The sequence below is a fragment of the Quercus robur genome, chromosome 3 (genome assembly GCF_932294415.1).
Source record: "Quercus robur chromosome 3, dhQueRobu3.1, whole genome shotgun sequence".
NCBI lineage: Eukaryota > Viridiplantae > Streptophyta > Magnoliopsida > Fagales > Fagaceae > Quercus > Quercus robur.
In genome coordinates this window covers 59084015-59096984 of record NC_065536.1, presented here as the reverse complement: position 1 = coordinate 59096984, position 12970 = coordinate 59084015, and the positions used below count along the sequence as shown (strand labels likewise).

General features: G+C 37.0%; 1 protein-coding gene across 4 annotated transcripts; it reads left to right on the top strand.

The window, feature by feature from the left end:
* Nucleotides 1–1799: 1799 nt before the first annotated feature.
* Nucleotides 1800–9182, top strand: LOC126718609 (biogenesis of lysosome-related organelles complex 1 subunit 1). Of its 4 annotated transcripts, none has more exons than XM_050420908.1 (5): nt 1800–2037; nt 4448–4643; nt 4743–4948; nt 5044–5140; nt 6089–6573. In XM_050420908.1, exons 2-4 carry the CDS (start codon nt 4475–4477, stop codon nt 5131–5133), a joined length of 465 nt encoding a protein of 154 aa, XP_050276865.1. In that variant the 5' UTR covers nt 1800–2037; nt 4448–4474; the 3' UTR covers nt 5134–5140; nt 6089–6573. The 4 variants fall into 4 exon arrangements, with proteins under 4 accessions (XP_050276865.1, XP_050276864.1, XP_050276863.1 ...); XM_050420907.1 differs by having other exon boundaries at nt 4409–4643; XM_050420906.1 differs by lacking the exon at nt 6089–6573 and adding an exon at nt 8731–9182 and having other exon boundaries at nt 1801–2037; nt 4425–4643.
* Nucleotides 9183–12970: the final 3788 nt, after the last annotated feature.

The following is a 12970-nucleotide window of genomic DNA, read 5'->3' as shown; positions in this document are numbered from 1 at the left end:
CATCCTTGCCCTGACCGAGCCATCTCAAGTTTTGTTAGGACATGGCGTTTCTGAGAAAGGAAGGATTTATTCATGGCTGACTATTATGGAGAATGTATTATTGGATAAGGAATAACCAGACGGAAGAAGTGAACTATGAGAAGGGCCTGAGGGATTCAGATATGAGAGAATCACCTTTTGTCTTCTCTCTTTATATAGGGGAGTAAGACGAGGGTGCGTAACACGTTTTGATCCCCAAGGAAATCTGCGAATAAATGTGCATCCGTTTCATTCCCCCACGCTATCAGTAACCGTTAGATTGGGGAGGTCTCGTAAAAGAAAGATATTAAAGGCGTGCTACGGATAACTAAACGGAATAAGCGCATCACGCGTAAATCGAGGGAAATATCTTGTAGACCGGCGCATTCCTCGTGGAGGTGAAGAGTCGCCAACGTTGATCAAGGGCCGAATTAAATGAGCCGCAGTTAAGGCTCGGTATTACCAAAACCCACCTTTCCAACCAAGACGTTGGACAGCAGGGTTTTGAGGGGCTATTGTGGGGCCTAATAGTTTATGGGCCCGGCTCACTCGCTTATAGGGAATCCACAGGCCCCAAACTAAAGGAGGCCAGGGCCCAAGTCCAAAAATAGGAAGCCCGAAGTGGCCCGAAGATACGTCCGAGGACCGCTCAGTCCTCGGAAGACCCAGAATCCCATTAACGAAAGTGGAATACAAGCAAACTTAAAAGATCAGAAAATATCTCAGGGAAATAGTCCTTAATACCCTTCATTGACATGACACCGCACCTAACAGAGCCGGATTCTTAGGCTTTATTGACCATCTCCCACAATTTCGGGATTAGACTGATGGGACAAATCTCTGTCCTGGAAAGATCGACCCTACACGTGGACGGGGGACAACAAGCGTAGGCTAGTATAAAAGGAAAGGTAAACTAATAAGGAAGAGATCCCCCATCTCACTCCCTGGAAAATACTCCAGGAATGAGAACGCCCGGATAGTATATGCGCTCTACCATGGAAAACCCATCGACGGGTAACCGGAGAAAAATACTAGTGCTCCTCGGACAGGATCCGAGGAGCCCAATCCCTCAATTTGTAAAGTTAATGGGCTTAGATAACCGGACTAAAGCCTTTTCCAGTCTAAGTTTATCTAATGTCCGGCCTGTACTAACGTCCCGTGACCCAACTCCAGCCTTTCAAGCCCACTCTCTACAAAATTTATTGTGAGGGATCCATCACGTGCGAGCCCAACGTCATCGTTGGACCGCTTGAGAATCGTGTCCCTACAATATCATATTTCAATTTGATCCCTAACCTTTCAATTGTGTCAATTTGGTCCTTAACCTTTCAATACCGTGTCAATTTAGTCCTAGCAATCATTTTTTAGAAGAAAATTGATGACACTTCTAATGGCCAAAATAAAAAATTAGCTTTTGTTAATGTAACAATGCACTGAAATTTTATTTTGATCGTTCGTCATGTCGTTAATTTTCATCCAAGATATAACAACATGGATTAAATTGACACGACACTAAAAGGTTAGGGACCAAATTAACACAATTAAAAAGTTAAGGACCAAATTGAAATATGGTGTAAAGGATATGGACCATATATGTAGTTTACTAAAAAAAAATTAAGCACAAGCATAACAAAAATTTAAGCACAGCCATAACACTGACACAATACTTATTACTGAGACCCATCCAAAAAAAAAAAAAAAAAAACTTGAAGGCCCAAACTTAACGCCTAGTCCAGGGAGGGTCCAGGCAACCATAATGATAAACTGATAAGTGATAAACAAAGTTACAAAACCAGCCGAATAAACAAAGTAATCTTAAGTTCTTAACAAAAAAAATGGCCCAAATATTTATAATTTTATACCTGATTCCTGAACCTCAGAACCTGATACGGTGAGGTGAGGAGTTGAGACTTGAGAGAGGCGGAGGGCAGAGTATCAGAGAGAGGCTGAGATGAGAACAGACTGAACAGTGGAGACTGGAGACTAGAGAGAGGCGGAGAGCAGAGACTAGAGAGAAAGGTAAAATTTTTAGGGTTTTGAGTGGATTTATTTGTTTTGATTTGTGGTTAATCTCTTAGACCGGATTTGTAGTTTATCTGGTCAATGATTTTGTATAGAACCAATGTTTAATAGGATTTACCAAAATTTTTGTTTTTTTGGTTAAAAGGATGTGCCAGATTATTTTTGTAATTCATTTGAAACTAAATTTTTTTCCTCTACACCTGTTCTTTTCTAATATTTTGGGGGCCTTAGGCAATTGCCTAACTCGCCTAAGGGAAGGGCCGGCCCTGGTTTGGTGATCATTTTGCATGAGAAATTAAAAATGGGTTTTGGAGTTTTTTTAACAACTTGTACTTGTTTTTTAGGAAATGGGTTTTTGTTACATTCAGTCATCATGTATATGAAAATCTAATTTAAGCAATTCAAACTCATTTTTGTACTTGTATTTGGCTATGTTAATATACTCTGTAGCTTTATGGGATGTTTTACAGTATAAAAAAAAATTTTGGAAATTTTATTTAGGAATAAGTTTGGGATCTTATGTAAGTTTGTGGTGTTAGAACTTGTAACTTGGAAAAAGTTTGGGATATTTACTTGTCCTTTAAAATCCTTCTACCATTCCCAATTGGGATATTTTGCAAATAAGCCAATACTCTAGAGAGCTTGCGGCGGCTTCTAGGAGCGGTGATTGGATTAGATTTTCTGGGTTAGGAGGTGCTTTAACAAGGCTGCTTACTTGTTGGGGAAATGGACTGTTGAATGCCAGTTCTCAAAGGTCCACTTGTGGCTTCCCAATTCCCCTCAACTCTTGTGAATCAGCTGGGTCTAAATGGGGCTTCGAGATTGGATGTTAAAGGATTGAGTTTTCTTTTCTGCTTCTGTTTCTGTCTCTGGGTTGTTTTTCCTATGGTTCATGTATTGGGTTAGTTTTTTGCTTCTAGGTTGGTTTCTGATCTGGTCTCTGTACTGTTTTATTTTTCTTAATGAAAATCTTTCCTTTGAGGGGAAATAAATCTTGTCACTTTGAAGTTTGAAAATTTTCACTTATTCATGTATTTGTATAATTTGGTACTTGTAGTTATTGCCTTATATATAAGTAATTTCTATCAAAATTTACTTTTTCCCAATGATTCTATAACATATATTATGAATTATGATTGCTAGTATTTTTTCTATATATATATATAAAGTAGAATTTTACGATTCTTAATATGATCCTACGATTAGATTGACTTGATTTCTATCAAAATTTACTTTTTCCCAATGATTCTATAACATATATTATGAATTATGATTGCTAGTATTTTTTCTATATATATATATAAAGTAGAATTTTACGATTCTTAATATGATCCTACGATTAGATTGACTTGGGACAAATTGGGAATTAGTCTACGAGTGATTGTGGTAGGTTAAGGTTTAGGAGAATTTGTGGAAATAGATTTAGAGTTTTTGAAGAAAGGGTTAAAGGTGGTTTGATGAGTTATTTGATGGCTATTTGGTAGAAGAAAGTATGTAGGAATTTAGGGTTTTGATTAATAAAAGAAAGGGCTTGATTTGAGATTATAAGGAAGAAGAAAAAAAGAGATTTTTTTGGGTGTTTAGGGGCTGTATGAACAGTACCTTAAGAAAGACAAGAAGAAGAGAAAGAGAGAAGAGAACCTACAAAGGCCAATGTGCCTCAATGCTCAAAATAGTCAATAAATTCTATTAATCAACTCCCATCTCTTTTGAATACATTGAGCACAAATATACATAAAGACTCTTCCTGGTATATGTAGTATTAGGACTCCTACTAAAACCTAATAAAATACTAACTTGGACCCAAAGAAAATAATACTTAACATACCTAGGATCTCCTAGAAGATTCTAGACTCAAATAGATTACCAAAATACCCTTAAGTCGCAAGAATTGCAGAAATTATAGATTTTCCCCTGAATATAAAATTGATCATAGCTGAGAAAATAAAAAATCCAAATGAAAAACTGTTTTGACCCTAAAAGACTCATACACCTTTAAAACCACACAACTTTCACATCAATTGGACTTCACATGCAAAGTTGCAAATTCTTCCATGGTTGCATCACTGATCCACAGGAACCTCTCACCGATCTTGTGTAAGATCCCAATCCGGACAATCATGATAAAGTCACTTTTGAAAAACTAGCCTAAATTACAGTTGTAATCCTCTATTAATGTTAGTACTCAATAGTAACCTTATATTGGATTAATATTTTAAAATTTTTACCGCTAGATTATATATTCCCTTTATTTTTAACACACATGTCAAATATCACGGTTATTAGATGTTACTTACTATTGAATCCATAATCTCATATTTGCGTAGTTCAAAAAACATGACCAAAAATAAATCGTGATTCACTTTAGTGTTTTCATGGTGAAGTAATAATTTTTGGTGGCACCAAGGAAGGAGATTTTTCTGTTGGCTGGGGCATGTACTCCCCACAACTTCCACTGGCACGTGGGCGTGTGCCGTCATCGTCTCCGTCCTCCTCTTTCTCCTTTGATGCACAACATGCAGACCCAGGAGGTCTTGAAGCTGCTTTGCTCCAAATAATGCATGACCATCACCACACCTCTCTCAGACTCCGTGACCAAGCTGGTCAGTCCAAAAATATATATGTTTTTTTTGTACTTATCAAAAAAAAAAAATTTATATATATATATATTGTGAGCTTATCTTAATTGGGTATGTACACAGAGAGAGCGAAGAAAGATGCGATTCAAAATGCAGTGCGAGTTTCAGATCTGTTGGTGGATGCTGTGAACAGTGGAGTGCAGGAATCCTTTATCAACGAGAAGCGAATTGAGCATGAAATTCGAGCATTAGCAGTCACGATTGCCCGCTTCATGAAGCAGACCAATCAATGGCTCACCGCAACACGTGCTATAAACACCGCTGTCAAGGTCTGCTTATTCATCTTTTTTATATCTGTTCGTTCTTGTTTCTAAATTGTTGTCAATTTGCTTGTCTTAATGTTGGTGTGAGGTTTGTGTTATAGGAAATTGGAGACTTTGAGAACTGGATGAAGACCATGGAATTTGATTGTAAAAGCATCACCGCTGCTATCCAAAACATTCACCAAGCATGACCATTTTGTAAGTTGTGTTCTATGTTTTCTGTGAAATGAATAGTGTTATCTGATATTAACAATTGCATTCCAACGAGACTTGTTGCTCAACTAGCATTTTTTGGTGTCTCTGATGGAGATGTCCAAGTTCAAGTTCCCCTCCCCCAACTATCAAACTATCAAGGAAAAAAATGTCCAAACAATTGCATTCCAACTGCCAATTTGGTAGATCCTTTATGAGAAAGATCCAACAATGAATACCTATAAAAAAAAAAAAGAAAAGATTCAATATTGAATGTTTTGTTCCTATCACACAGACACAGTTATAAATTTATAATGTTATGTGCCAAAGATTATGTGTACTTGCCAGTTCTACACGTGTTAATTATCACAGAGAAGGCTTTGTCTGTGACTATTTTCTTTCTTGAATACCCCACCTCTGATTTACAAGTAAACACAAATACACTATTTATTGAAGTTCCAGGGGACTAACACATGCTGTTCTCTTAACCTTCTTCAAGCACAAGCTTGTAAAGAAATTTATTTTGTCGAACTGTCATTCTCATACGCCATTTTCTTGTTCTCTATATAAACTGTAGATCCTGAAACATGAGTAGAAAATTTGCATGCCCCATCATTCAAATCAATACCTTGTCTTACAAGGTGGTGTCTTGTGTAACAATCGTATACAACATCCCCTCACATAGGGTCAGGTCCACGCCCATGTGAAAGAGGTGTTGCGTGCAACCATTAAACAAGATAATAAATCCTGTCTTATAATGCAAGACTTACATTGGTACCTCCGTCAACTTCAACTTTGCTCCAAGTCTATCCCATGGACTGGCACACCTGGTTACTCTCCTGTATCTATCAAAATTCAAAATTAGACCATTAGTTCTAACTTTTGAGTCTTTCTTATGGTGTCGGTTGTTTAAAGAGAATTGCTGAAGGGAAGTTTCATTTTAAATGCTGATAGGGGGCACAGGGCTTTTGATTTCATAGTTGAGAGGGTACCAACTAGGCAACTACCAACAATTAGCTGGTTGGTAATCAAATTTATTATCACCTGTGGGACGCATCAACCTCAACAAATACGGTTACTGCAATGATTGGGGGATAAAGTACACTATCCTACTAAGAGCAGCATTTAATTTTGCACTCAATTAGCTGGAGTTGCTGTGACTGAAGATCTACCGCAAACCAGTTGTCGGCCCTTGTTGGTTTCAATGTCTTTTTGTATTTGCAGTTTGATTGGCTTGTGTTTGTTCTTACTGTCCTTAGTGCGGGGTTGGTCTTAGATTGGGTGTTGTTTGCTGATCTGTGACTCTGTCACCATGTCCATGTGCCTTTTGTAGAGACATGCCTTGGTTTGTGCCTTGTATCTTGGCTTTTTAGTGTCAATAAAATTTTTGCTGATTCATTAAAAAATAATATAATAAAATAAAATTGGTTACTGCTGCAGTTTCCTACTCAAATTTGCTCAGAATTAGACAAAATAAATAAAAACTTCTTCTCGGGATCAATGGAACAAAAGAGAAAATTCCATCTAATTAAATGGAACTCTCTTGTTGGTGAGGTTGTGGAAGTTCCCTCTGTCCAAAGATTAGTATTGGGTCACATGTTTTGTGCACATTTGAATCGGTTTTGCACATTAATATGTGAAATAGAAGTCATAAAAGCACAGCCAAAGTAGGTTGTAAAATGACATACAAGTTGTGTGAGGTTGAAGTGCTTAGTGTAACCATAAGATAACCAAAGGCACCTACATTGGGCCACATCATGTACTGATTGGATAGAGAATGGGTTCTGCTTTAACTCCTCGATAATACTTGGCTTCATTTTCATTTAAAATTTCCTTCAATTTTTAATTTTTTTTTTCCTTATTTGGATTCCTGGTGTTTTTTTTTTTTTTTTTTTACTTTTCCTTCACCTAAAACAAGGAGCATTTCATTACTATAAGAGAAACGTTACAACTTACAACAAGGAATCCTCAAACACAAACAGCTCGCTTTCCAGAACAGTTAAGGTACATTTTACAGTCCAAAACTAAGACTGTTGCATTGCCCACTTCCTTGGACCCTAGTTTTCATAAGAAATACCATGCAAAACAGAATTCCAAAGTCTTTTGCCTTGTGTCTTTATGGATTGCCATTTTTTTAGTTTTATCAATAAATAGTACATGACGTCATTTTATTTAAAAAATAACGTCTACCTGAAAAAATACCTCATGAGGTTTTGGTCAGATGCAAAAACACACTTAGAAGTTTCAATTCTTTCTTATAATTCTTTAAAGTTTCCACATCTGTCAAATTAATCATTAGGAGTAATATCCGTTAACTCTTATGAACAGAAAAGTCGTGTGACCAGTGTCACAAATCACTTAGCAAGTCTTCCTAATATAATTACGTGATAGTAAAAAAAAAAAAAAAAAAAAAAAATTGTTCTTAAGAACTAACGGAAGTTAGGCTGTGTTTGACAACATGTAAAATATTTTCAGGTGAAATATATTTTTGGGAAAGAAAAATATTTTCAAGTGAAATATATTTTTGGGAAAGAAAAATATTTTCAAGTGATTGGCTGCATTATAAAAATTGTTTTGGAATATGTTTTCAGGTGTTTGGTTGCATTCTAAAAATGCTATTTTTCTACTAGTTTCTCACATTTTTTCAGCAATTTTCTCAACTTCCAAACAAATTTTATAATAGAAAATTTCAATATATAAACTTAAAGAAACAAAAATCAAAACAAAACCATTCGTTAAACTAAAAAATTCGATCAAACTAAGAGAGGGAGGAAGAGAGAGTGATTGAAAATTGAGAGAGAGAGAGAGGCAGATCGTGAAAGAGAGAGATTGGTCATGGGTGGGTCATGGACGACGAGACCGGTCAAGTGGCAGCAGGCTTCAAGCGGCGATGAGATTGAGACGACAAGAGTTTGATCTAAAGGGTTGCAGTGGCGCGATCTCGATAATGCGATCTAGGGTGTGATCTCGGCGGTGCAATCCGGGGTTGGGGTGGTGGTTTGTTGCCGAAGTTGTGTGCTTTTAGCTCTCTCTCTCTCTCTCTCTCTCTCTCTCTCTTCGAGTGTCAGTTCGAAAAATCATTTGAAGGTAAATGAGATGTGTAAATGATTTTCTGAGTCAAAGGGCTTATTTTACGATCAAAGTTTAAGATTTTCAGTTTAACTTTATTTTACATGCGCACCCAAACACGCATCTGGGTGTAAAATATTTTCCCGATTTCATTTACACCTGAAACAAACACAGCCTTAATTTCATAAGTCTATTTGACAAATATAAAATTCTCAAAAATTTATAAGAGATAATTGAAATCTCTGAAAATGTTTTTGTAACTTACCCAAATGTCAAGGGTGTTTTGTATTTTGGCCCCCTAAAAAAAGGGGGTTAGAGCATTCACATCAGTTCTTCTAAATTTTCTGTCTATTTTACATGAAAAAACCTATTCTTTCTATTTTACACTATCATTTTTATAAAACACCCACATCAGTTTATCTATTTTACAAGATATTTCAATAAAATATTCATTCTTCTCCATTTTTTTTATTATTTATCTCAACTTTCTTTACCTATATACGCGCTCTCTCTCTCTCTCTTTTCAGAACAGATCACCACTCTCTCTCTCTCTCTCAAAAACCAAGCTCCGGCAATCCACGAACTAAGCTCCACGACCGGCCGATCCGCGAACCAAGCTCCGGCGACCCAGATCCTTTCTTCACCGGCCGATCCACGAACCAAGCTCCGGTGACTCAGATCCTTTCTTCACTGGCCGATCCATGCTCCACAAGCACCGATCTATCTCTCCGATCCACAAGCACCGATCAGTTAGTAACTCCGATCAGGCAAGACCCATACCCATGAGCTCCGATCAAGTGAGACCCACGAGCTCCGGTCATTCCAGTCAAGCACCGAACGTTCCGATAAGCACCGATCTCTCTTTGTTGTTTGTCCGTTTGGGTTTGTTTGTGTGGGTGTGTTTGTGTATCTCTGTGTTTTTTTTTTTTTTTTTTTTTTTTTTTTTTTTTTTTTTTGAGCAAGTGTATCTTTGTGTTGATTTGTTTGTGTGGATGTGTTTGGGTTAATTTTTTGTTGATTTTGGGAAAATTTTTTGTTGATTTTGGTTAATACTATGTGCTAGGGTGGTTATTCTGGCGCGCGCTTGTAATGATTGAGAGAAGTAGTTTGATGGAGAGAGAAAATAAAATAAAAAAATCATTTATACATGAATAGTAACCGTGTATATTTACACGGTTACTGTTCATTTGCACAGCCGGGTGTATATTTTGCACAATTTTACACCCACTGATGTGGGTGTTTTTTTGGCCAAAATGTATAAAAGGGGCTGTATTATGTATTTTGCAAGAGTATTCATAGACTGATGTGAATGCTCTTAGAAAGAAAGATAATGAAAACAGAAAACAGCATATGGAAGGGCTTGGTTTAAGCTGAGGTACACGTCAAATAGGTGTCACGTCTGTGTCTTTGTTTTTTGCATTGAGACAGAAGTGAGGTACATAGTGCTTGGTTAGGTATCTGGTCACCCTCTGTGCTTGGCCTTGGTCAATCTTAAAGACAAGAACAAGCCAGAACCTTTGAAGTTCATGTCAAAGCTTCACATAACAACAAAATTTGAGGTCTGTATCGTAATGTCGGCAAGGGTCATATTCTTTTCCCTTTATTTTATTTTCTTCTGATCTAAACAGAAACTCTGATGGATAGCCTTTTGTGTATAAGACGGATAGCTTTTTGTTTTTTTCTGTCATAAATTTAAAATAAAATAAAAAAATATTCTCAGAGTTAGTTTTTTTTTTTTTTTTTTCAATAATTTAAATTCTAGTTTTTTTTTGTCACATATTTAACATAAAAAAGAAAAAAGAAAAAAAAAAAAACCTACTAAAAACTGTGTATTTTGATAAAGACGGAAACTACAAAATACCCAAATAAACACTAGCAAAAAATTTACGAAGGTGCTAAGGAGAGGGAAATATAATAATAATAGAAGGTTGTGTGAATAAACTTGTTCAAAAGCCAAAAATGTTCTATTTCTTTTTTTAATGTAATCATATATTGTGTGGAGTCACATTGTTGGGGTAGAGAGTCTAGAGACTAGAGAAGAAAGAGGGAGGAAAATAAAATTAATAAGGGAAATGTAAGGAGAAAGAAATGACAAAGTGTAGCTACAAAATTGGTTGTAGCCTAAGGTTATAACCTTACTCAATATCTTTTTATTAAAAATGAATTTTGAGAATTCCACTATTGGATTACATCTTCTTCTTATATCCTCCATACTTGCAAAATTTCTAGAAAATTAAAGATCAATAGCTATGTCATCAATAAATTATCTAAATTGCTAGTTTTTGTAATTTAAAATTATGCATAAAATATAAACTTATAGATCATATAGTATATAATATTCGATTAATATAAAATTTAACATGTGTATTAAGAGTGTAAAAAACATGCAATTCAATGGTTAGATTATCAAAATATGTAATAATGTTTATTTTATTGAGTAAGGTTGTAGCTAAGGGTACAACTAATTTTATAACTAAATTTTGTCCAGAAAGAAAATGAAAAAGGGGTTTGGCTTACCTCTAGTATTTTTTTAACAGAAATCTCCTTTTGTTTTAAAGAGAAACTACCACATTACCCATCAACTAAATAAAAGGTGGAGATTAAAATTCACTACCACTTGTTATTGTGTATTTAAAATTCAATTAATGGCCTGTTTGGAAGTTTAAAAAATGAGGGGGAGTAGAGTAGAGAGAGGGAGAGTAATTCAATTACCTTTTGTAGTGGACCTTTTTGTAATACTGGGTTGGGCTTCCTCCTGTCGCACTAGGCCCAAGTTTCCTGGATAAAGGAGTTGGGACCGGTCTAATTACAACCCATCTTGGTCCGGCTTGTGCACGAACTACGCCCCGTTTGCCAGACTTTGATCACATACCCATGGCAAGCAAAGTCGCTACGGGGAGTGACAAAAACACCCCGTAAACAAAAAGTAAAGAAATAAATGGGGAAATAATAATAATAGGCTTGTTTGAATCAAAGAGGGGAAAATCAGTTTGCCATGCCTAGTAATGCTATGGAACTGACACCAAGAAGGGAAACCACTTCTTCAATGCGAATAATCTCCCCAGATGAAGAAATTAATTGCTTTGAGGGAATGAGCCTGGACGGTTTATGTCCAATGAGGATCCGTTGTCTTTGATAGAGAGCAGGGCTTTAGAGGGAGAAAGGAGACCAACCTATTGGTGCATGCCTGCCATTCTAAATTCTCTGTTTTTTCCTTTGTTTTTCTCTCTTCCTTTCTCAATGCTCACTCCTATGTTATAACTTTCTCCTAGAGACTACTATTACCGTGATTGTGATCATTTTTCTACTGTGTACGGTAATGGTCCTTTATATAGTGCCTGCCGTAACCGGATTTTACTATTTTAGCCTTTAACAACCTTTGTCTGGTTTGGGTGTCCTTACTGACCATTTACTGATTTGCCAGTCGCTCAGCCACCACCACTTACCTGTGCTGGCCGTGCCACCAGACAAAGAAGATTATTTTGTTTGTTTGCTTGCCGTGGCACTCTTATCTGCTACGGTGTGGATGCTCTCTCTCTCTTCCTATCCCTCATGGCATGCACCTAGTGGTCCTAGCTCATCCTTGCTTCCTTTGGGTGGTATGTCATCCTAGCAAGACATTTCCCCTAAAAGAGCCTGAGTAGAAACCCCAAAATAGGTTTTCCCCTTTCCCCACCGCCAGACCATGCTCTTTTACCTTTGACCCATGACCTTACCATCTCCTGTATTGCCCAAGTATAGGCTGGTGATGTCTAGGCCTTATGCGTGCTTCACTTCCATGTATATCTAAAATTTGCTTGCTGCTCATGTGTCTGCCATGGTCTGGAGGCTTGTCTGCACATTCTGCCGCCCACCCTTGGTTTCTTATGGCGTGAGCCATTTTCTGGCCTCTCATTCTTTAGGGCCTACTCCCTTCGAGGGCTGGGCTTTTGCTTGATTTTGGGCTTTTCCTCCTTCAACCCATTCTCTTGCTCTTTTTTGCAATCTTTGTATTTCCTACCGTACTGCTCTGCTATTCCTGCTGTGGTGTTATTTGACTCAAGCCTGTTGGGCCTCTTTGGACTTGTTGCTTATTCTTCTCTTAATAACTCAGTATAGTCATTTGGGCTTCTTGGTTACGTTGCTTGTGGGCTCCTGTGTCCCATTTTCCTTTTGGGCATCCTTGACCCATTTACTTTCCTTTGGCATTCTCGACCCTTTCTAGTCTTGTGTTCTCATGGGTTTTTACTAACTCCTTTGGACTTCCTTGGCCCAATTACTTTATCCTTCATCCTTAGGACTCATGGACTTTCCATCAACCCCTTACTTTCTTTACTTTCATTACTTCGAACCTGCTGTGGCCCATTCTCACTTTTCTACATCACGTACTATCTATGTGTTTGCTACTTCTCTCTTTTTGGGCTCCTTTAGGCCCGTCTGCTTCCTCAAGGCCCATTTGTTTATTCTGTGGGCTTGCGATCCATTATTCTTGCCGCTTAGACTTAATGATTTTTTTATCCACTTACTAACTCTTTTTTGCCCATGTTGCTGGGCTTTTTCTTTCTATTGGGCTTCCCAAAATGATCATCAACACCTTGTTTGGAAGTTTTTTAAGGAAGGAGGAGGAGGAGTTTCAACTACCTCTAACCTCTTATTTTTAATTTCCCCAAATTGGAGAGATTTGGAGGGAGAGTAGAGTAAATAAATTATTGACCAAATGAATTCTTCAAATTACCCTTTCTAAATTAACAAAATTACAAACTGATTATATAAAATAAACTATGTTAT

What these genes read in the sequence shown, in the direction of transcription:
- LOC126718609 (XM_050420906.1), top strand. Translation starts at nt 4,475, where the DNA reads ATGTACTCCCCACAACTTCCACTGGCACGTGGGCGTGTGCCGTCATCG. An exon ending in CAGACTCCGTGACCAAGCTG is followed by an intron (nt 4,644 to 4,742) that starts GTCAGTCCAAAA and finishes GTATGTACACAG; the next exon opens with AGAGAGCGAAGAAAGATGCG. An exon ending in CTATAAACACCGCTGTCAAG is followed by an intron (nt 4,949 to 5,043) that starts GTCTGCTTATTC and finishes TTTGTGTTATAG; the next exon opens with GAAATTGGAGACTTTGAGAA.